At 44.3% G+C, this 25428-nt stretch overlaps 1 protein-coding gene across 1 annotated transcript in view; it reads right to left on the bottom strand.

Annotated features, from left to right (window-relative positions):
• Positions 1 to 6359: 6359 nt before the first annotated feature.
• The window catches only part of LOC124596041 (esterase FE4-like), a 65974-nt gene continuing 46905 nt past the window's right edge, over positions 6360 to 25428 (bottom strand). The window contains exons 10-11 of the mRNA XM_047135011.1: positions 25175 to 25295; positions 6360 to 6753 (exon numbers count right to left, since the gene is read on the bottom strand). Of these exons, the coding sequence (XP_046990967.1) occupies positions 6600 to 6753; positions 25175 to 25295 (275 nt within the window). The 3' untranslated portion in view covers positions 6360 to 6599. The remainder of the gene's footprint in view (positions 6754 to 25174; positions 25296 to 25428) is intronic.

Here is a 25428-nt window from a genome sequence, read left to right as displayed (position 1 = left end):
GACATGACAAAAGGGCTAGTTTTGTGCACCATGGAACTGTGCTCAGTCCCCATGAGTCGACGGTGATAGTCACGTGGTCATAGGCTGTAAAAATACACGAAGAACAACTTTCCTTCCTCTTGAACGAGAAAAATAATTGTTGTGGTGAACAGTGTAATGATAAACTAAACAAATTTATAAATGTTGTTAGAGGAAAATCAAAATAAGGATAAAAAATCAATGCTACCTCTTAGTGTTCTTCTTTGTGGCACGAAAAGCTGATCCAAAGGGTAAACATTAAGTTCAAATGGCACTACGCAGGAAAACGGATGGTAAATTTCAACTCACTTTTTACTAATGATGACGTTTCAAACAATACAAAACATTTACACAAATAAGTCATAAATAACACACTATCCCTGCAGATATTACCCATCCGCCTCGAGCGGATGATCCAGAATTAGGTAGTATGACAGTCTGTGCTTGTTCATGTGTCGCTATGGATTCTTGAATAATACAACTTCTTTTCGCTGCTGAATATTTTTCTCTTAGATAGTTTACATTATATTACGACTTCCTGCAAATGCAGTCTCTATTATTTATAGGAAAAAGATTCAAGAAACGCAATGATGATCCAGAATTAGGTAGTATGACAGTCTCTGCTTGTTCATGTGTCGCTATGGATTCTTGAATAGTACAACTTCTTTTCGCTGCTGAATATTTTTCTCTTAGACATTATTTTACGACTTCCTGCAAATGCAGTCTCTATTATTTATGGGAAAAAGTTTCAAGAAACGCAATGTGCACTGCTGTCTACAAAGAATGTTAATAATGACATGTTCGTAGGAGTTGGAGTCTGGAATTGTGGAAGTAAGTGACATTCTACCAGAAATAAACAATATATAACACATAGTAACTCTGGATCGACCGGTTTAATTTCCATCACCCTTACAATACACGTTGTAAAAGTTAATGCGTATGTTCAAAATGACTTCTTGAAAACAAGAATTTTAGAGGTGGTATATAAAGCACCTGTTCGCTTCTTCGTGATCCTAATTGTAGGAGACGCAAATATTATACAGTAAGAGAAACTGTGCACCGATAAGCTGATTTCTGAAACAAAATTACTGTAGATGAAGAAGTATTTCACCTGATGTTAACAGTTTATGAATACATGTATGGATGGAGAAGATAAGATAGAGAATTTTATCGCTGTAAATAAAACTGTAGTTTTCCTTCATTTACTGTGTGTGTGTGTGTGTGTGTGTATGTGTATTGCATGTACACATAGTTCATGGAAATTATTTTTCTTTAAGTCTTGCCGACTTTTTTATAGCTGTAAAACTTTATAGTTTTAAAACTTTTATACATTTATCATCTCATAAATGTTTTGGTACAGTTGCTACAGACTGAACCGTCATGCGTTCAAATTAATGTATCATAAATATCATTATAGTAATATTTGAGGCCACTCTTCTTCAGTTGCTGGCTCAGTGCTGATTGGCTTCTATTATACGTATATGAGTATTTTACATTCTTCCACTTCCATCTAAGTTTCGGTGTATTATTATGTGGTAATCCTGTAGGATCAAAATTAGTGTTTAAATGGCAGAAGAAAGCTACCAGGTGCATTTCAGGACATAACCCACGTGAATCATGTATAAATTATTTCAAAGAAAACACAGGGTGACCACGAAATCCCTATACACCTAAACAAAATGTATGTAACAGTGTAACATGGCAGGGTATGTAGGATTTGAACCTTCCACTATGGCTCCTGATACGGCAGCTACTTCTCGCGTAAACTGCGGTGTGATTGCCGCCTAAATGCTACATGACTGCCCGGGGAGAAGAATAAACTTTGTGCATTGTTCGGTTTTCTGTGTTTGATGATGAACAGTGGCAGGTACCAGCAACTTCACTTTGGACAAGCACTTATTGACGTGAGTGAGTCAATGAACGGAAATATCATACAGGTGATGGACAAGATTTGTAAAATGTTTGTGTAGGAAGCCACCAGGTCGTCTGACTTTGATCGTGAGAGAGGAGAAAGCTTTTCGCCTGGGAGCTTGTTCGGTGTCCCACACTCTTATCGTCCATCAACTGGAAGGGAATTATGTGCTGAAGACAGTGCGTCAGTAATGTGTTCACTCTGTATGTCGACCAGAAGCTTGCTGCAAAACTTGGAATTAAAAGGAGCACAGTGCAAATCAACAACAAAGTGGACTTGGGCCTGCAGGAATTGCGGCCAATGGCCATCAGTGAACTAACGGACGACGACCTACACATCACGCTTTGCAGGGATAATGTTGGTTCACATACGGATGTATTAGAATAGGTGTTAAGTGTTATTGAAGTTACAGTGAAATAATTGTACGTGTAGAGGGACTTCCAGGCCGCACTATACAGGGTGTCTCAGCTATCTTGTCCACCCAAAATATCTCTGGAACAATAACAGCTATTGGAAAACGACTTTCACCGGTATCAATGTAGGGCTGGGGCCCATGAATGTACATATTTGGAAACATTCTAAAACGAAAGCATATGTATTTTTTAACACAAACTTATGTTTTTTTAAATGGACCTCCTATATTTTTTCTTCAGCAATCCATAGCATGACAAAGCACATACACAATGGCGTTGATTGCATCGCAATATTCCCATTACATCCCGAGATATTGAGACGCGAAGTTGACGCTTGAAACACCCGACATGCGCTGCTAGCGCACGTCCTGATGCTCAGGCGTGAACCGCATGCTGCAGGATGGCAGCAGACCGTATTATTCGTTTCGGACCTCTTGATAAGTATCGAAGTGTGATTACGCATGTCAATCACATCGCGATTACGGGCAGCATGGGGTCCACGCCTGAGCCTCAGGACGTTCGCTAGCAGCGCATGTCGGGTGTTTCAAGCGTCAACTTCGCGTCTCAATATCTCGGGATGTAATGGGAATATTGCGATGCAATCAACGCCATTGTGTATGTGCTTTGTCATGCTATGGATTGCTGAAGAAAAAATATAGGAGGTCCATTTAAAAAAACATAAGTTTGTGTTAAAAACACATATTCTTTCGTTTTAGAATGTTTCCAAATATGTACATTCATGGGCCCCAGCCCTACATTGATACCGGTGAAAGTCGTTTTGCAATAGCTGTTATTGTACCAGAGATATTTTGGGTGGACAAGATAGCTGGGACACCCTGTATAATGACAGTGCCTAGCACGTGGAAGGCGTAGTATACTGTTAGCAGAGCCTGTTCTGTTGATGGTGCGAATGGAGCGGTCTAGTGCCTGTCAAATCTCTGGAACAGTTCTGAAGCGAATGCCACGAAGTGGTTTCTTCATCTTCGGAATTAAATCAAAGTTACAACGACTGAAGTCCAGGGAGTGTGGTGAGTGGTACAGTACTTCCCAGTCCCATCGACCGAACAGAGCAGCCATAGCCTGCGCTGTATGCGCCCGCCCATTGTCGTGGAAAATGACAGGTGGGTTGCGCAGAAAGTGTCGCCGATTCTTTCGCAAAGCTGGTCGGCGGTGATGCTCCAAACACGAACAGTAATACTGTCTATTGACGGTCTGTCGTGGAAGAACGTAATGTGTTAGGATAACACTATACAGTCGTACATGAGAATCATCACAACTTTAGACCGCTCCATTCGCACCAACAGAACAGGCTCTGCTAACGGTATACTAAGCCTTCCACATACTGTAAAGGGGTTCTACACAACACTGGTGACTACTTTGAAGGACAATAACAGGTGCAAACATGTAACTCTTTTGTATCGGTTGTGAATAAATAGTTGCCACTATTTAAGTTACAACCCTCGTATGTATTGATGCGCAAATAATTCTTTGTAGTGCATGCGTATACACAACACTAAGTTCAGAAACTTCGTCTGTAAAATACGAAATACCAATGTTCTAACACAGAAACCACACGTATTTTCCATTCAGTGTCAAATGACGTGTACTTATCTAATTATGGTTACACCCTATCGCTGGAGGATCAGAGCTCGGCTGCAGGACTAAATGCTCTTTCTTTATCAAGTGGAAAGCAAAATACTGTATTTTCGCAAATAAATGGTTTCAGAAACTGGAAAATTAATCAATAAAGATGATCATATCATATAGAATGCACGTACTGCGAAAGGAACTGCAGTGTAGAAGAGGATTACAGGTATAGATGTGGCCAAATATATGGAAACGCCGTAAACGCAACACATTACCACGCCTAACACGGTGTAGGAAAACTGATGGCATTCAAAACAGCTAACATTCGTCTCGGAGTTGATAAATGCAGGTCCCGTGTGTTTGCAAAGGAATCTTGGACCTTTCTTCCTGCAAAATAGTGGCAAGTTCGGCTAACGATTATGGCTCAGCAGTACTGAGATTTCGGGCCTGTGGCGACCAGGGAAGATGCGACAGTTCATTCGAGCTCTCAGAAAGCCAGTCATTAACGAAGCCCGATGTATGGGAACAGGGACCCAGTCGTCTTGGAACACAGCATCACAAACGGGGAACAAACATTATACAGTACCACGGGGTGGACCTGTTTAGCCAAAATGGTCTCATAAGACTTCTCAGTAATGTGACCTTGCAGAATAATCATGGAGCACATGGAATCCAGTGATATGGCTGCCTACTTCATCACCGGTCCTCCGCTATGTTTCACTTTTGGTAGGACAAATAGAAAAGATTATCAAAGCATTGAAGAATAACAAAGCACCAGGAGAGGATGGGATAGTAACAGAAATGTGGAAACTAGGGGGCTTATCCACATGGCGGAAAATTCACAAAGTAATTAAAGACATTTGGATAAAAGGAATCGTACCTAGTGACCAGAAACAAGCATAAAAAAGCAGATAAAACAGGCACCAACAACTACAGGGGTATATCATTTTTACCAGTAACATAGAAAATACTATCTAAAGCGCTTTTAAACAGAATAGAGGAACAAGCAGGACATAATATAGGAAATTATCAAGTAGGATTTAGAAAAAGTAGATCATGGGCAGAACAGATCCTTAATTTAAAAGCAATTTTGAAAGTGAGACCTATACAAAATAAAAATACAATAGTTACTCTGGTAGACTTCAAGAAGGCCTACGACTCAGTTGACTGACAAACACTGTTACAGATACTTTATGAACCAGTTACAGACGAAAACACCAGAAGACATGTTGAACAAACGCAAACAGATACAACATCAAGGATTAAGTTACAAGGTGAAATTTCTGAACCATTCAAAATCAAAACAGGAGTTGGACAAGGAGATGGACTGTCCCCAATTCTCTTTAACTTGGTTTTAGATAAAATAGTAAAAACATGGGAAAGTACATTAAAAACAGAGGCACAAAGGGTATAAGCATGGGCCAAGGAAAGAACAAATTTGAAGCGAAATGTTTAGCTTGTGCGGATGATACGGCATTGATAACTGAAAACCGAACAGACGCAATAGTTAGTCTTTATCTGTTACACGAGACTGCTGAAAAGACAGGGCTAAAAGTATCCTATGAAAAAACCGAGTATATAGAACACAAACATAATACACAAAAGTTTATGAAAACAAAGTATGGAAAAATTAAAAGAGTTGATAAATTCAAATACCTGGGGGAGTGGAGCCAAACCATTGGACTGGATAACACAACAAATAAAGAAAGAATAAAAAAGTTAGAATTTGCGTATAAATTAACACAAAACTATTACAATAAGAAATCAATATCCATACAAGCGAAGATTACACATTATAATTCAGCTATTAGGACAAGCAACATATGGATCAGAGTGCCTAACACTGAATAAGAAAGGCGAATTAAGAGACCTAGAAAAAAGAGATACAAAAATACTAAGAGAAATTCTAGATCCTGAGAAAAACAATGAAAATAGGTGGATTAAAAGGAGATATGAAGATTTATATAAAAATACAGAAAAGATCACAGATACAATGAGGAAGAGACGGATAAAATTTTATGGACATTTAAAGAGAATGGAAGATACACGGACTACAAAGAAAATTTTTAATTAGGTTAGTAAGCTGAAAAAAAACTGTAGGATGGATAGAAGCAGTAAAGAAAGATTCCAAACAAAATAGATGTTACAGAAGAAATGATAAGTGACAGGAATCACTTCAGGCTACTAATAGAAAACGTAAACTATGAAGAACATGAGCTAAAGCTTCGACCCAAGAGAGTGTGGACAGATGAGCAGAGACGAGCAGTTGGAGAGAAAATGAAGAAGTACTGGGAAGAAAGTCTTAAATTGTATGCGGTCCATAGCTGGCCATATCTTTTCTACACAGTATGTTTCACAGGGGAAATGCACAGCTCACTATAGCAGTCACTACTAGAATTGCGAAAGGAAAGTTGAAAAAAAGGCATAAATACGCAGAAAATCCCAACTGTTTATTTGTTAAGTTATAACAGAAAGGCTCATTAGTTACCATTATTTTGGTTAGCAAGGGATGAAAATGATTTACTTGATGATCAAAATAACTTTGTTGATTGTATGGTTGACTACTTATGTAATATACAATATGAATCTGTTACGCAATTTACTAGGTAGTGTTTGTGGATTTAATTAACTGTCAATTCGCTCTGTTAGTTTTGTTATCATTACAAGATTTACGGCAACAGGTCATGCCAGAAGTTCATGTAAGGCTCAAATAAGCTGGTTCCAGTTCGAAGAGGAGCTGCTATCATCAAGTAGTTGGGCGACGATTCGTCGTACTCTTCCCACGTCACTGTCACAAGTGAACTCTGTTGCGGAGTTGGATTGCTGAAACAAAAATAAATGTAATACAGTCTACAGTCTGATCGGTATTCACAAATGAGTCACAGGTGGCTCGATGGAAATCATCAGATGGACGCGGATCCAGGGTTCAGTTCGGGGGAAGGAAGGAGGCACAGTTTGTTTACTATTTCCGTCTTCCCTTCCACCCCCCCCCCCCCATCCCCTCGCCCTTCAAATATTACTTGCCGTCATTTCAACCTTTGAAGTTCCACAGACATGTTTGATTTTAGTAACAACAACATTAAAATACATAAAACGTTGCGCTTTGATGTTAATGAATTCTGTAACTCTCACAAAATATGTAAAATATTTTACTGCAATAATTAGCAAAACGTCAAAAATTGTAGTTTAAGAAAAGATATGCCAGAAAATTTGAGAATATCTTACAATTATTTAAAGAACCATAACAGCAAAAAAATCTTTCGGAGATATCGTATTTGGGCAATATAAAATTGAAATGTGCACTCAGATTACTAGTATTTCCCTAATCTCTACCACTGTGAATGATGGTCTTCGAGTTATGAGTATACTAAAATGTAAAGGAGAGGAATGTTGTTTCTTTCAGCAGTTTCTGCCTTTCTTCGGGAATTCAGGCTTTCTGTTACTTATCTTTCTTTGTGATAGGTCTTGACTTGTGTTTCTCCAGTACTGGCAGTTATGTGAATAGCAAAAGCTGTTGGACTTGGCTGTATGAAAATGTCAGTAACATTGTTCAAAATTTCATGAACATTCACACTGAAAATTCTACGGCGTTCTAAACTACGACTGTTCCTATACCATATTAATTGTTGTACAATACTGAGAAAACGGCATCTTTTCGAAGTTAGTTTAGTGTTCATTTGCATAGGCCGACTTACTAACTCTTTGATAAATTTTATTAATATTTCTTCTGTTGCTGATTACGTCCACATCTACATCCATATTCCGTATGCCGCCAACAGGTGTATGGCGGAGCGTACCACTATTAGTCATTTCCTTTCCTGTTCCGTTTACAGAAAGAGCGAGGGGAAAACACCTCTGTATGCTTTTATTTTCACAAGTCCGTCTTGATCACACAGATTTCTTTACACTTTATTACTGGTTTCCGCATACCGCCATCTTCAGATCTGTTGCAAATATAAATATCGTGTAAGCGAACAGGTTCAGTTAGTTAAGACTAAATCTATGCAGTATTAGTGACGCATGAAATATAAAAATATAAAATATTTATAGCCATGAATAGCAGCCATACATACCGTTAAAATATTCTGATAAAAAGTGTGCTGTCCCCGCAAGGCACCATACTTGCTAGGTGGTAGGCTTCAAATAGGCCGCGGTCCGTCAGTACACATCGGACCCGCGAGTCGCCTCTGTCGACGCTAGCAGACTGAGCGCCGCCACTCGGCTAGTCTTACGAGCCAAGCTAGCGCACTGGCCAGTTTTACAGCCGACTTTAATAGGAATGGTTCACTTATTGTAGCTTCAGAGATCTCATCTGCAGAGACGCTAGTTAGCATAGCCTTCAGCTAAGTCAGTAGTTACGCCCTAGCCAGGCGCCACATACACTTTATGCATTGGCAATTGATCCATATGTGTGAAGCAATCAGAATTGTATTCGCAGTTCAGTCTATAACTGCACTTGTAAATATTATTGTACAAAGTCAAGATCGACGTTCATCGCTGATGCTGAATTAAAGCTAAGTATTTAATTGTATTCCTGTCTACTAACTTTCTAATCAGCTAAGATGTTCCAGATACATCCCGTCAAGTATAGTTCATTGATCCTCACGTCAGCCTACGTGATCAACGCGTGCAGGTAATGGCCACACCTCGTGATCAGACTAAGAGTCAAATTGCGTGACTCAGCCGGGTCACCCTTTTTCCATGAGGCCCATAGTTCCGCCTCATACACAACAAAGAATCACCGTCAAGTTAAACACGTGAGTACATGGTACGTGCTGATAATACTCAGATTGCGTCAGCTATTTATACAAGAATCTACTGCCAGCAGAGGGGACTTTAGCTAGAGTACATAGTAAACCCGTGTCGCCAATATAAAGATTAAAATGCATTACGCATTGTCTTTAGTTAAAATTTTCCTTTGGCTATATGAGTGTCTAACATTAAAAGCATAGGCTGATATACTGTATGTGAAATGGGACTCATACTTGAAATCCATTGTAGTTATTGTGGTCTTCAGTCCTGAGACTGGTTTGATGCAGCTCTCCATGCTACTCTATCCTGTGCAAGCTTCTTCATCTCCCAGTACCTACTGCAACCTACGTCCTTCTGAATCTGCTTAGTGTATTCATCTCTTGGTCTCCCTCTACGATTTTTACCCTCCACGCTGCCCTCCAATGCTAAATTTGTGATCCCTTGATGCCTCAAAACATGTCCTACCAACCGATCCCTTCTTCTAGTCAAGTTATGCCACAAACTTCTCTTCTCCCCAATCCTATTCAATACCTCCTCATTAGTTACGTGATCTATCCACCTTATCTTCAGCATTCTTCTGTAGCACCACATTTCGAAAGCTTCTATTCTCTTCTCGTCCAAACTAGTTATCGTCCATGTTTTACTTCCATACATGGCTACACTCCATACAAATATTTTCAGAAACGACTTCCTGACGCCTAAATGTATACTCGATGTTAACAAATTTCTCTTCTTCAGAAACGCTTTCCTTGCCATTGCCAGTCTACATTTTATATCCTCTCTACTTCGACCATCATCAGTTATTTTACTCCCTAAATAGCAAAATTCCTTTACTTCTTTAAGTGTCTCATTTCCTAATCTAATTCCCTCAGCATCACCCGATTTAATTTGACTACATTCCATTACCCTTGTTTTGCTTTTGTTGATGTTCATTTTATATCCTCCTTTCAAGACGCTGTCCATTCCATTCAACTGCTCTTCCAAGTCCTTTGCTGTCTCTGACAGAATTACAATGTCATCGGCGAACCTCAAAGTTTTTACTTCTTCTCCATGAATTTTAATACCTACTCCGAATTTTTCTTTTGTTTCCTTTACTGCTTGCTCAATATACAGATTGAATAACATCGAGGACAGGCTACAACCCTGTCTCGCTTCTTTCCCAACCACTGCTTTCCTTTCATGCCCCTCGACTCTTATAACTGCCATCTGGTTTCTGTACAAATTGTAAATAGTTTTTCGCTCCCTGTATTTTACCCCTGCCACCTTCAGAATTTGAAAGAGAGTATTCCAGTTAACATTGTCAAAAGCTTTCTCTAAGTCTACAAATGCTAGAAACGTAGGTTTGCCTTTTCTTAATCTTTCTTCTAAGATAACTCGTAAGGTTAGTATTGCCTCACGTGTTCCAACATTTCTACGGAATCCAAACTGATCTTCCCCGAGGTCCGCTTCTACCAATTTTTCCGTTCGTCTGTAAAGAATTCGCGTTAGTATTTTGCAGCTGTGACTTATTAAACTGATAGGTCGGTAATTTTCACATCTGTCAACACCTGCTTTCTTTGGGATTGGAATTATTATATTCTTCTTGAAGTCTGAGGGTATTTCGCCTGTCTCATACATCTTGCTCACCAGATGGTAGAGTTTTGTCATGACTGGCTCTCCCAAGGCCGTCAGTAGTTCTAATGGAATGTTGTCTATTCCCGGGGCCTTGAAATCCATAAAAAGCACAAATCTCAACAATACAGGCTTTAGCCTGGTTAGGTAACATACAATCTTTTATGAATGCCAGTATAAATAGTTTAAAAAGCATAAAGACTAAAATGCAGTATACACTGTCTTTAGTTTTTTTTTTAACTAAAGACAGTGCATACAGCATTTTAATCTTTATATTGGCGACACTGGTTTACTATGTACTCTAGCTAAAGTGCCCTCTGCTGGCAGTAGGTTCTTGTATAAATACCTGACGCAATCTGAGTATTATCAGCACGTACCATGTACTCACGTGTTTAACTTGACGATGATTTTTTATCAGAATATTTTAACGGTATGTATGGCTGCTTGCATGGCTATAAATATTTTATATTTTTATATTTCATGCATCATTAATACTGTACAGATTTAGTCTTAACTAATTGAACCTGGTCGCTTACGCAATATTTATATTTACAACAGATCTGAAGATAGCGGTAAGCCAAAACCGGTAATAAAGCGTAAAGAAATCTGTGTTATGAAGACGGAATTGTGAAAATAAAAGTGCCAAAAATAAAATGACTGTGGACTAATTTACAGATTTCATGTCTTCATTTGATAACCTATTTATACGCCTTCGTCAGAGCCCAAATTTCTGTTAACTCACGCGAACTGTACGTTGGTGGCGCTACAACCGTTCTGCAATCAGCTTCAAATGTCGATTTTCTGAAGTTTCTCAGTTGCGTTGCTTGGAAGAACGTCACCTTCTCTCCATGGATTCTCATTTGAAATCCCGAAACATCTCCGTAATACTTTCACGTTGATCGAACCCATCTGCAACAAATCTAACAGCACGTCTTTGAACTGCTTCGATCGCTTCCTTTAATCGGACCTGGTGAGGATCCAAAACAGTGGATCACTTCTCATGAGGGGCACGCATACTAGTATTCTATGTGCGATCTCCTTCACAGATGAACCATACTTCCCTAAAAATTCTCCCAATAAACTGAAGTCGACCACTCGGATTCCGTACTACCGTTCCTACGTTTTCGTTCCACGGTTAATCGATGTGGCTGTGCCAAACAGGACACTACTAATGCTGTATTCGAACAATATGGGATTTTTTTCCTCTCATCTGTATCAATTTACATTTTTATACATGTAGAACATGGTGTCATTCATCACAACAACTATGTATTTTGTTTAAGTTACCTTGCATCTTCCTACAGCCACTGAAAGACAACATCACACGGTACACCACAGCAACACGCAGATTGCTCGTCACTCTGTCCGTAAGGTCATTTACCTATATAGATAATAAGAGCGCCCATAGATGTTAAGTCCCATACTGCTCAGAGCCAATAAGAGCGGTCCTATGACTCCTACCTGAGACATTACTGTCTTTGATGAACACTCGCCGTCGTCGGGACAACGTAGTGGGTTCTATTACTTAAGAATTTTTCGAGCCAGTCTCATATTTCGGAACCTGTTCCGTGTGCTCGGACCTTCTTCAATAGTCTGCAGTGGGTCACGATGTCAAGCGCTTTCCGGATATTTAGCTGAATTTCGCACAAGCGATACTTACCAAATCAGTGCTGATTTTTGGATATGAGGTTTTCCATTACAAGGAAATTTATCATAAACAAACTGAAAATATGTTCAAGAATTCTGCAGGAAACCGATGTTGCGGATATTGATCTGCAATTTTGGATATCCGTTCCATTAGCCTTCTTATACATAGGATTCACCTGCACTTTTTTCCAGTCACTTGGGACATTGCGCTGGATGAGAGATTCGTGATAGTGCAAGCTAAGTAAGTGGTCAGTGCCGTGTAGCACTCTCTGCAGAACCCGATTGGGAATGCATGCAGACTTGGGCCCTTATTTGTTTGCAACTCCTTCAGTTGCTTCTCTATGCCAGGGGTGTCTATTGCTACGTCCTCCTTACGCGAATGTGTGCGACGGTCAAACGGCGGAATGTTTGTACGATCCACCTGCGCGAATGTTTTATTGAACGCAAAACTTAAAACTTCTAATTTACTTTTGCTGTCTTCTACTGTCACACCAGACTGGTCAACGAATGACTGGATGTTTAGCGATTTTACGTAGGGTCAGAATTTTCTCGGGTTCTCGGTAAAATCTTTCTCTAAGATATGACGCTGCTTGTTTTATGTTTCGTGCATCGAAATTTTTACTGAAGTACAAATTTCTACTAATTTTTGCCTGTCGACGTTTGTGCGTTCCTTATTGAACCGAGTCCAACTGTTTCTACTTCCTCATTTCCGAATTTTGTTAGTTAACTACAATGGATCCCTTCCCTCCTTAATCCACCTACATGGCACGTACTTATCCAGGGCGTGATTCATAATCAATTTAAACTTCCACCACGTCTATCATATTGGAACTAAATGATGTCGATTTATTGTCTAATTGGGATGTTAAGAACTGCTTATCTGCTCTCTAGCAAAAATACTGTTCTAGCCTTTTTGGTGGATTTATTAACTTCAGTAACCGTCGTCGCTATGATGATATCATGGTAACTGATCCCTATCTCTGTACTGACACTGTCGACAGAATCAGACCTGTTTGTAGCTACAGTGTCTAAAATACTACCATTGTTTGTTGGTTGCCGATCTAGCTACTCAAGTTAGATTTCGGAAAACGTGTTCAAAACTGATCCACAAGACTGTATGTCTGTACCACCTACAATGAAGCCATAGAAGTCCCTGCCTGCACTCTACTGCATCCAACTAATGGGGCACGACCTGGGTATTTTCGCGCTACTCAGTTTAGAACTTATTTGAGTGATTCTAAAACTGTCTCGGGGGAATCAGGTTTCTGGTAAAAACAACCAATATTTAACTTGAGTTCACATAGGCGTGTTACTCACATCGACATAGACCCATTTTTAACCTCGATAGACACATTAACTGCAGTGAACACTCCCCCACCTACGGCTTCTACTAAGTCTTGTCAGTATATGTTCTACGCCTCGCTAAATATTTCAGGTCTTTAAGTTTCTTATTTGAGCCAGTTCTCGGTTCCGAGAATAATTTAAGTGTGACGAGCTTCCAACAGGGCAATCAGTTCTGGAACTTTGTTGCGAATACTTCGGCAGTGTATTGTTAAACTTTCACACTCGAAGTGTCTTTAGTTTGTATGCACTGCGATTTCACTTCCTGTGGACTGACTAGCGGGGGTTCATCATAGGATCTCAGACTACTGAGTAGCCTAAAAATCCTCCACGTGCACTTAGTTTGCTACCCGAACAGCTTCTTCCTTTGTATATTGCACCCCTGCCTTATCAAGGGGAGCATTACAGTTCTATATCCACATAACGTAAGTCCCAAAATCTTAGACAATACCATCACAAAATCGACAGTGTCTTTATTTGAGACCCTCCATTCATCTGTAGACCAAAGGATCCCATCAACTCTGATTACCGTGCTGCAAATTATGAGCTCTGCTTACAGCCCATTAGCGAGGCCAGCTGTCTTCACTGCTTCTGCCAGTCGCCCATGCGAACTGAGGATGGTGTCAGAACACAACTGACAAACATCGCTGTTGCCGATATGGTCCACAATGAGACACAACTTACAGACTACTGCTCCTGCATCGTCCATAGCCACGGGCAGGGCCTACTCCACATCTCCTGGCAGGAGTACGAGAACGCATTGGACTTATTTCCAGCCCCGGACGCTTTTCCTTTCAGGGGCTCCATAACGCACGTAACAGTGGAGGAGATCCTTACAACTATCATACCCCTTCCCTGCGTGTCTGCTAGGCCCCTCTGAAGAAGCTGATACTTATCAGCTCACAGGTTCGCTGGGCGAGGCCAAATGGCCAACCTCCCATGGACTCTCCGCCTCATGTCCTCGAATGCTTTACGACCCAACACTCGGTGGTGATGGCGGATCACCCGTGTCGAGTACGCTGCAAGGTTCCTCAACAGCAGGGACCTGGGGCGAAACAAACGATACTTAAGGTATTCTATGCGACACAGCTCGTTCTCCATCTCCTCTGAAGCCCATGACCGCAGCCTGCAGACGGCTTATCACGACCAAAAGTATATTCAGCTATTTGCGAACTGCAGCCAGCTCCTTCTGTGTCTGCACATGACCTGCACACACTCTATTCAACTTACTGCTATGTATAAGGAGTAAACTTTAAAAGCAACCAGAGAAACCTAATAAGTATCTTGCTACTCTCCTGGTATGTCACCAATGGAGGCTGAAGCCGACTGAGCTGTGAACAACGGTCACTGGCTGTTCATAATGAACGAGTGACAGTTACGCTACAGACAGCGCGAATCTGCACTTTACAGTTACCAAACTGCGAGACTACACTTCTTAAACATGAAACACACTAACAATTGAAGAATTTACGACTAAAACTATAAAAACATACAGAAAAAGCTACACATATAGCTTGCTATTCTCCTGGTTTGTTACCCAACAGAGGTTGTAGCTTTCGATCTAAATGTATGAATTACAACGTAAATCGTCTACGGAGAGAATTAAGTCTGCTCGATGTACCTTAAGTGTGAGGTTATTCAAGTATCTTGTGTAAACAAACTCGAAAATTACTCTGTGAGATTCTCTATTTATGTACCCACTTCGATAAAGCTTCTTTTTGACTTATATTTTGGTTCATTTAGAATCCATTTATTGCGTCCATTGACAAATATATGACTAATCAGTTGCATATAACACTGATCATTCTATGAAACGTGAGCTTTTCTGACGGAAGCGCCAAAAAACTGGTATAGGCATGCGTATTCAAATACAGAATTATACAAGTAGAATATGGCGCTGCGGTCGGCAACGCCTATATAAGACCACAAGTGTTTGGCGCAGTTCTTAGGTTGTTTATTGCTGCTGTCGGGGCAGGTTATCAAGATTTAAGTGAGTTTGAACGTGTGGTTATAGTAGGCCCACGAGCGGTGGGACACAACATCTCAGAGACAGCAGTGAAGTGCGAATTTTCCCGTACGACCATTTTATGAGTGTACGTGAATATCAGGAATCCGGTAAAACATTAAATCTCCGACACCGATGCGGCTAGAAAAAAATACTGCAAGAACGAGACCAACAACGACAGAAGAGAATCGTTCAACATGTCGGAAGTGAAACCCTTCCGCAAATTGCTGCAAATTTCAGTGCTGGGATATCAACAAGTATCAGCATGCGAACTATTCAACGAAACGTCATCGATATGGGCTCTCGGACTCAATAGCCCACAATATACCCTTGATGACCGGACGACACAAAGCTTAACGCCTCGCTTGGGTCCGTCAGCACCGACATTGGACTGTTGATGACTGCAAACATGTTGCCTGGTCGGATGAGTCTCGTTTCAAATTGTATAGAGTGGATGGACGTGTACGGGTATGGAGACAACATCATGAATCCATGGACCCTGTATGTCAGCAGGGGACTGTTGAAGCTTGTGGAGGCTCTGTAATGGTGTGGGGCGTCTTCAGTTCGAGTGCTACGGTACCCATGATACGTCTAGACACGACTCCGACAGGTGACACGATCCTATCTGACTACCTGCATCCATTTATGTCCATGTGCATTCCGACGGACTTTGGCAATTCCAGCAGGACAATGCGACAGCCCACACGTCCAGAATTGCTACAAAGTGGGTCCAGGAACACTCTTCTAAGTTTAAACTCTTCCACCGGCCACGAAACTCCTCTGAAATCTGCATCATTGAGCATATCTGGGATGCCTTGCAGTGTACTGTTCAGAACAGATCTCCACCAGCCTGTATTCTTGCGGATTTATGAACGGCCCTGCAGGATTCATGGTGTCAGTTCCCTCGTGCACTACTTCAGACACTAGTCGAGTCCATGCCACGTCGTGTTGCTGCACTTCTGTGCGGTCACGAGTTCCCTACACGATATTAGACAGGTGTACCAGTTTCTTTGGCTCTTCAGTGTATTTTCTGATGGAATCGATAAGCCACATTCCTTTTTGCGGAAATGTCTTAGAAATATAAGGTTTACCATTTTTAGTTTTTCTTTAGTTGTCTGTCCTGGTCTGATAATGCAAGAAAAACGGGATGATTTTTTTTTTCCAAATGATCACTATCTACGAAAATGTTATCGAACAAGATTCTGTTACGTTACTGTGCCCGACTTGAAAAAATTGCTATTGAAATCAGAGTGTAACAGCCAAATAATGTTTCTTGTAGATTCTTCTTGTGTGACAGATAGTTGAAGAGACAATCTAGATTTGTCACGAACAGCTGCAAGTTTATCAAGTTTACAGTTAAACCTATGTAAAGCATCCTGCAGTAACAACTCACAACCACATGATTCCAGATTGCTTTTTACGTATGTGCCACTTGTTTCAACTTACACGTGTGTGGCATTTTTTTTTCATATTGACTCACATGAAAACGATTCTAGCTCACAACTACTCACATTTAAGTTTTCCAAGCCTATAATTTCTCTCTGTTCAGAAAATGTACATTTGTCTTTTAATTAAGAATTTTGCTAATCTTTGAAACTAATAAGAAGCTCATTTAATTTGTTTTTCAACATCTTAGTGCTCTGGTGAAACCTTTCTTTTTCTGAAAATTGTCCTATTCTTGTAAATTATATTAACTTATTCTGTGTGTATGTGTGTCAGAGCTACTTATTTTCATTGCAATATGATGACATAGCCTATACCATTGTGTGACGATTCCTCGATAAATAAATAAATAAATAAATATACTGTGATCTTGTTTTGCTTTGATTTCGCGATTACCTGTCTGTAAACTAGCTCTAATAAAAAGCTATGCCTCTCTGGCTTATTAAACACAGGGAATTTTCCTTGTGCCTGTGACCATCAGACACATCCAGCAAGACACTTAGCTAGTCTGTTCTTTCTCCTTCTATTCAAGTGCAGAACATGGCCAGTGTGTCCATATCCAAAGTGCAGCAACACGTAAAGCAAAGATATGACTTCGCTGTACTCAACAATAACCCCACAAGTTCCATCTTTGTTTTCTCAAGCGGCAGAGAGCTAAGTCATCGTCTGTCATGGCGATGCAAAAGCTACACAAACTCCAGTTTGGTTTGTTATCTTGATACCTTTGATCGATCTAGCACATGTGTTGCAGCGTGGTGTTCTAAGTGGATAGGCTGTTTCCTTCTCAACCTAATATGAGCAACACATCTTGTTCTTCAAAATATTTCCAACAGCGCCGATGTTTTCTGTAACCTAGCTATGTCTAGTATAGGTGGCTCTGAGCACTATGCGACTTAACTTCGGAGGTCATCAGTCGCCTAGAACTAAGAACTAATTAAACCTAACTAACCTAAGGACATCACACACATCCATGCCCGAGGCAGGATTCGAACCTGCAACCGTACCGGTCGCTCGGCTCCAGACTGTAGCTCCTAGAACCGCACGGCCACTCCGGCCGGCTCTAGTATAGGTTTCAGGATATTTGTAATTTGATACTCTACTACCTTTCCTGTACCGTGCGGAACTCCCACCACTGCTATGTAGAAGATCGCCTTCTTTCTTTCTAGTTGCTTTTATTTCCCACCTAACCTTAATGTCGTTTCTGTGAGTGTGCTGCCCCCTAGTTTGTTCTAAAGAAGACTGAAGCTCATTCACTTTTGTCTTAGGTAACATGTTAAAGGTGTCTTGTGATGCAATTTCTTAGACTTTCCCGGCGATTTGATGACATCTCGTGGAAATCGAGTTTTCTGCCGGATATCAGTGTCTTCCAAACACGATATTTCGACATCATTACTTGACATCTTCATCAGGTGTTCCCTGAGACTGGCTGCTTGCTGGACCGGACCGCATATTTATGCCTGCCCGGTGCCTGGTGTTCTGTTTGCCGTTCCCTAGTCGGTCCACGCCCGCGGGTCGCGCTATCCTGCCGCTCTAGGTGTTCCCTATTCCGTCCGCGCCCACTCTGGCCGCCTCCAAATGCGGTCGTGGCCTCCTGGTGTTGCCTTCTCGGTCCGCACCCGCGAGTGGCGCTCCCCTGCCGCTCTGGACGTTCCCTACTAGAGTGAGCGATGCAGTGCAAGCAGGGCCATGCTACTCAAGCGAAGGGTGTGGCGGATCGCCGCCAGGCGGGATGGGCTCGGGCGACCGAGTCCACCCCGTCTGCGGCCCCATCCGGCCCTCCACGTACGACGACGCAGCAAACGACAATGGACCACGAGACGGCATATTCTAGGGAAACAGGCCCGCTTACGGCGGCGCAATTGTACGTCATCCTGCACCGAATGTCACGGGATACTGATTACCGGGAACGTGCAGCCGACGAACGAGCTCTCCACTTGTTCCACCAGTACCTCAAGTCGCTCGGTTGCGTGGTCAATGAAGAGGAGAGAGTACCGTCGGGAGCCCTGATAGGCGTGTTGAATACAGGCGACACTGTTCTGCCAGCGGCGGCCCCGATGAGTGTTGCGCCACCAGTCCCAGTTACAGAAGAAACTGGTGCACTGCTGGCTGTCACTCCTGTCTCTTGCAGTGAAGAGGCCACAGATATACCGGAAACTGTACCGCCAGGCGTGACGAGAGAAGACCTCACCGTCCTGCCACGTGACGACACTATCCAACCTTGGGGACCTGCTCGAGGCGGAAGCCATGGCAACACCGCAGCCCTCCAGGAAGAGGCCAGCAGCAACAGAGGAGGACGACTCCTCCACATTCTCTCAGTCTGTTTGCAGGAGAAGCCAGAAGCAGAAGATGGCAGACGACCCTGCCCCCACTGAGGCAGCCCAGGCGCCAGACGACGGGTTCACCATTCCGAAGCGGCGGCACACTGCTCGGGCCAAACGGCTCCAAACAGTGCAGCCGACGACGAACTCATTCATCGACGTCGACAAGCCAGAGGCCATGGAGGCCACTCAGCCACCCAAGAGGCGGTCACCCGGCCCATCGCCGATAACTGTCTCATGGACGGACACTTACAAGTCCTTCCTTGATAAATTTGAGACAGTTGCGTCCGCTGCCAAGGTCAAATGTGTCAGGCGAGACCTAGACCGGGTTTCGACCGCCACCATGGATGACTACCGAGCAGCCATGAAGATAATTGAGATCGACAAGCTACACTGCTTTACGCACAATGCGGAGCCCGTGAAGCAACTGAAGGTGGTTTTCCGCCTCCTCCCGCTGAAAATGGAGCCCTCGCACCTCAAAGAAGAACTGGCGGGGCTGGGCTACATGGCCAGCTCCGTGACCATCATGAAATCGCCCAGGACGAGGTGAGACACGCCTCTTATCCTAGTTGTCCTCCCGGACAACTTCGAAAACCGAAAAATCTTCCAACTGCAGATGGTGGCCCGGATTGGGGTGGAAGTGGAGCCGCTCAAGACCAAGGGGAGGCGCGCCCAGTGCTTCTCCTGCCAGGGCCTTGACCACGTGGCTCGGTACTGCTCCATGCCGGCCTGCTGTGTCAAGTGCGCTGACTCCCACCAGAGTCGGGACTGCACGAAGAAGAGAGAGGAGGCGCCAAAGTGCTGCAACTGCAGCGAGCCACATGTGGCGGATGACGCACTGCCCGCCCACTCAACACTCCCGCGCCGCAGGCTGCTGGGCTCGCGGTCCAGCGAACGGACGCGACGGCGACGCCGCGCGCGGCCGCCCCCGCGCCCGCCGCTGCGGCTGCACCCGCACCGTCAACAGGACCAGGAGCTGCAGACCTGGGAGCCCTTCTGGGCTCTCTCTCTGCCCTGCTCCAACAACTGCCCGTGCTAGTCATGGCAGTTACGGAGGCCCTCCAGGCTGCTACTGTCACCATGAAGCCGCTCCATGGATAATCCACTCATCCATGGCTGACCGTTTGCGGCTTCAACGCAAACAGCCCGTTCCGCCAACAAGGTGAGTTTCGCCAGTTCATGCAGGACGAGGCCATTGACCTCTGCCTGGTCGGCGAAACTCACCTTCAACCTGGGGTCCACGTGCGTGTAGCAAACTACGTTTGCTACCGCAATGACAGACTAACAGCCATCTATGTACGTGCATCACTCAGGCAACACCAGGTGCAACTCCCGGACCTGGCAACCCTGGAAGCCACTGGGGTGACGGTCACCACGACAGCCGGGCAGATCACGTTCGTGGCAGCATACAGGCCACCGTGCGGATACCTCCAGGAGGCGGACGTCGACGCGATGCTGACAGTTGGGGGGAGGGTGTTCATTGTGGGTGACTTCAATGCGAAGCACCCGGAATGGAACTCCCGCCTCACGAATGTCAGTGGCCGCCGACTTTCCCGCGCTGCCGCGAGGAACGGCGCCCTGATCCTGGGCCCACAGGAGCCCACAATCGACCCAGTCAGGGGACGGCCGGACGTGCTCGATGTCGCAGTCATAAAAGGCATCGGGCACCACACGACCGCCTCCACACGGTATGCACTGTCGTCAGACCACCTGCCGGTGGTCTTCGACATAGATGTCGCCGGAGCCACGCTGCCACCACGCCGACAGACGTACCGGCGCATGGACTGCGAGCGCTTCCAGAAGATAGTCCTGGAATCGATCGCGGACACACCCGATCCAGACGCAGTGGGCGCGGACGCCGCTCTGCGTGTCCTCTCCCGCCAGCTACTGCCGGCAGCCGACGCAGCTACCCCCCCCCCCCCCCCCCCCAGCCGCAGGGGCGCAGGGACTTCTCCCGCAACCTACCGCCTCCGATACGGGAAGCAGTCAGGGAGAAGAACCGGCTGTTAGGGAGTGGCAGCTCACCCGCCAACCCGCGACGAAGCGACGCCTCAACCGCATGTGGAGAGACATCAAAGCAGCGGCTGAGGCACACAGGAACAGCGTGTGGTCAGCCTTCGTCGCCTCCCTCAACCCAGACGACGGCAACACCTGGCGCACGGTGAAGTCGTTCCTGCGCCGACGACCGCGCATACCACCAATACTGGTTGGTAAAGACGTCGTCTGCAGCCCAGACGGAAAAGCAGGTGTCCTGGCGGACCAATTCGAATCGTCATTCACCCCGGTGGACGACAATCTGGATGAAGACCACATCGAGCGGGCAGCCAAGCAACTCCCGGTGTTCCTGGAGGCAAGGGACGATGAGGACGTAATCGAAGCCATCTCCAAGGCGAAGGTGGCTGCACAGCTAAAGGTGCTCAATACTAGGAAGGCCGGAGGCGCTGATGGGGTCACCAACCACCTGCTGAGGAACCATCCAGCAGGGGCCCATCCGCTGCTGGCGGGTATCTTCAACCAGGTCCTTCGCTCGGGTGTCTACCCCTCTGTGTGGAAACATGCAGAGGTGGTGGCCATCCCCAAAGCGAACAGGGACCCGCGTGACGCTGCCAATTACAGACCCATCAGTCTGCTACCGGCCCTTTCCAAAGTGTTCGAGCGCCGCTACGCCAGGCGCCTGCTTCGCCACGTGACAGCAGAAGGAGTGATACCAGATGAGCAGTTCGGCTTCCGGAGGGATCACTCCACGGTCCATCAGCTGATGCGGCTGGTGGAAGAGGCCATGCGCCCCCTGGAGACGCGGGAATACCTTGGGGCGGCGTTCCTCGACGTCTCCAGGGCATTCGACTCCGAGTGGCACGACGGCCTCGTGTACAAACTTTTTGTGCACAGGGTCCAGACGTCGCACGGGGTCCTACTCTGGTCGTATCTGGCCGACAGGACTTTCCACGTCGGCCTGGACGAGGGGACGTCCACGCACCGACCCATCCGTGCTGGAGTGCCGCAGGGGTCCGTTCTCGGCCCCCTGTTCTACTCCTTATTCACAGCCAACACTCCGCGCGTGGCGCCGTTGAAGTTGGAACTCTACGCTGACGACACGGCGCTATTCGTCATCAACGTATCTCAGGAAGCATGTTGGCTGGTAAGTGGCAGTTGTCAGAGCCTCGTCCTCGAACTTTTTGTCATTTGGCCCCACGGTCGCGAAAAACTGGAAGACTTCCTGGACCACCTGAACTGAAGGCATCCGAATATTAAATTCACCATGGAGCTAGAAAAGGACGGTCAGCTTCCGTTTCTGGATGTCCTGGTGAAGAAGAAGGCGGATGGCACCTACAGCCACAGTGTGTACCGAAAGCCAACACACACAGACTTATACCTACAGGCCGACAGCTGTCACCACCCAGCACAAAAGACCGGGGTGCTTAGAACACTCGTACACCGAGTTAAGACACTGTCTGACTCTGACAGCCTGGGAGGGGAACTTGAACATCTTCAAAAAGTGTTTGCTAACAATGGATTCTCATCCAGGAACATCCGCAGAGCTCTACATCCCGCCAGACGTCAGGATACACCGGAGAACGAGCAAGAAGAGGAGATCAAGAAGCTGGCATTTTTACCGCATGCCGGGCCTGTTTCTACCAAGATCAGCAGAATACTAATGAAACATAACATCAAAAGTGTCTTCTGCCCACCTAGCAAAATCAGGGCTTTACTTGGAACAGTCAAAGATGACCTGGGCTTAAGGAAGCCTGGCATTTACAATATTCCTTGTGAATGCAGTATGTCCTACATTGGCCAAACGACTAGACCGGTGGAAATCAGATGTAAGGAACACCAGCGACATACCAGGCTAAGGCAGGCCACAAAATCAGCAATAGCAGAACACTGCCTTGAGTTGGAACATTCCATAGATAATGAGAACACCAAGGTCATGGTCCAGACCCCCAGGTTCTGGGATAGTGTCATCACTGAATCTATAGAGATAAAGATGGCACAAAACCTGATTAACCGGGAAGCAGAATACCAGCTAAGCACTACATGGAACCCAGCATTTGAACTGCTGAAGCAATACCGGAGAAAATATGTTTCCAGCTCCAACAACGAGCCTCAGACATCCGCACACTGCGGGCATGAACCAAGAAGGGAACACCAGGAAGCCTCAGCCGCAGTCGGAGGCGGCCAGAGCGGGCGTGGACGCAATAGGGAACGTCCAGAGCGGCAGGGGAGCGCCACTCGCGGGTGTGGACCGAGAAGGGAACACCAGGAGGCCACCACCGCAGATGGAGGCGACCAGAGCTGGCGCGGACGGAATAGGGAACGTCCAGAGTGGCAGGGGAGCGCCACTCACGGGCGCGGGCCGAGAAGGCAACACCAGGAGGCCACGACCGCATTTGGAGGCGGCCAGAGTGGGCGCAGACGGAATAGGGAACACCTAGAGCGGCAGGATAGCGCGACCCGCGGGCGTGGACCGACTAGGGAACGGCAAACAGAACACCAGGCACCGGGCAGGCATAAATATGCGATCCGGTCCAGCAAGCAGCCAGTCTCAGGTAACACCTGATGAAGACGTCAAGTAATGACGTCGAAATATCGTGTTTGGAAGACACTGATATCCGGCAGAAAACTCGATTTCCACGAGATGTCATGTTAAAGGTGATTTAGGTAATTTTTCCTCTTTCACTTCATGCTTGTTGCCTTTGCTCAAGAACATCATCATAATTCTGTTTCTTCAGGTAGTTTTTTTTGCATAATCATAAGTTATTGTTAATGGTCTTCGCAAGAAGTAAGATAAGATAAGATTTGTTTTGTACATAAAATCTCTATTATTTTTTACTGCACCTGACTCCATGCAGAACTCATCAACCGATGGTGCACATGGAACGCTATAAATTTCAGAACTGTGTTCTTGTTCATGTTAATTTAACAAAACAATGCGATTTCTACGACCAGAGCTTTGTAGAAATCTAAATTTCTAATCTATCTTATAGTTGTTGTACGAAGTTAAAAGGTTTTGAAGCTAATGAGTGACGTAAATTGTACACCCATCTGTGTACTGTATACTACAGTGTATGTTAGGTCATGAACGTAGCTGGAATTCCAGTTATCCATTGTTTACATTATATAACAGCACTGCCTGTTTCTAAGTTTAGAACAGACTTACGTACAATAATATTCTTGTAGAGCGCATTGTACAGATACATTTGGGGCAAAAAATATTTATCTAAAAGTTTAGGTGTAATAGTACGAATTCATTAGGTTTCTATGTATCTCACATTCGTCATCTTCTTAATGTTTTCCTCAGATTAAGTTTGTGAAAAAATGCTATGTGGGATATGTCCGTGATGTTGTTATAAACTTTCAGGGATGAGGAAGAAGGGTACATGAATTAGTGTGAGGGAAGGGACCCTTGTCCGGAAATTACCGAGTCGAAAATTATATGCGAAAATCGTTCTGATAGCTCTGAAGGTGGACTTCTTCTAATACTGGATCTCTGCATTCTATATCTTGGAATAAGGTAGTATGGACCGAAACAAGAAAACATTCCAGTAAACACAGTCTCTAAAGTGTATTGTTTAAGAGCTATAAACAATTGTTCACTAGAAGAGATATGTTTCACAGTAACAAAGACGAACAAGTGCTTATAGTTCTTAAAATATGGACTTTAGAGTCCATGCTCACTGGACATTTCTTTCTTGTTATGGTCCACACCACTACCTTCTAAAATTTGGAAAGCAAAGAGCTTACAGTAGAAGGGGTCCACTGTCGATCGTTTCCGGACCACGGCAAATGACCTCATGTTAATACATTTACCCTTCTCCGTCATCCCCAAGGTCTGTAACATCACCTTGTAGAAATCACATTCAGTGGGTCTCTTGCAATGGAGCTAAGAATAGACATTGCGAATAGCTAATAAAATACTGTGTATTTAATAACATTCGCAAAATACTCCATACACGTTAATAAACTTGTTTAACGAATATAGTGTGCTGTATCACATACTTCGCACGTAGTGATCTTAAAGTAGTCGTATCTTACAATGCTTTGTTTTAGTCCTGTTCGTTGGTGTTATTATGTACACTGAAAACCCTTAAGAATAGCATATTTTAAGTAACTGTGACATATTACTTACTCATATTTGGCGAAATTGGTCCACAATTCTAGCATCTGAGCTCTAATGACACCTTCCTCCGTATTGGGATCGAGTGAAGACGATGCAAACAAGTAACGCGTATCGTCAGCGTGTGCAGCTCCTGGGCATAAAAACACACGAGGAAGTACCAACGTCTAGTTCTTGTTTCACGTGCTATAAAGCACCATTTTTTAATTACGAAACATGTAAATCTTTTGAAAATCGTATTTTACTGAAGGAAGCGCTCATTTTCC

Source organism: Schistocerca americana, chromosome 2 (assembly GCF_021461395.2).
Source record: "Schistocerca americana isolate TAMUIC-IGC-003095 chromosome 2, iqSchAmer2.1, whole genome shotgun sequence".
NCBI lineage: Eukaryota > Metazoa > Arthropoda > Insecta > Orthoptera > Acrididae > Schistocerca > Schistocerca americana.
Note: the sequence above shows the minus strand (reverse complement) of the source record. Positions and strands in the feature narration are given on the sequence as shown.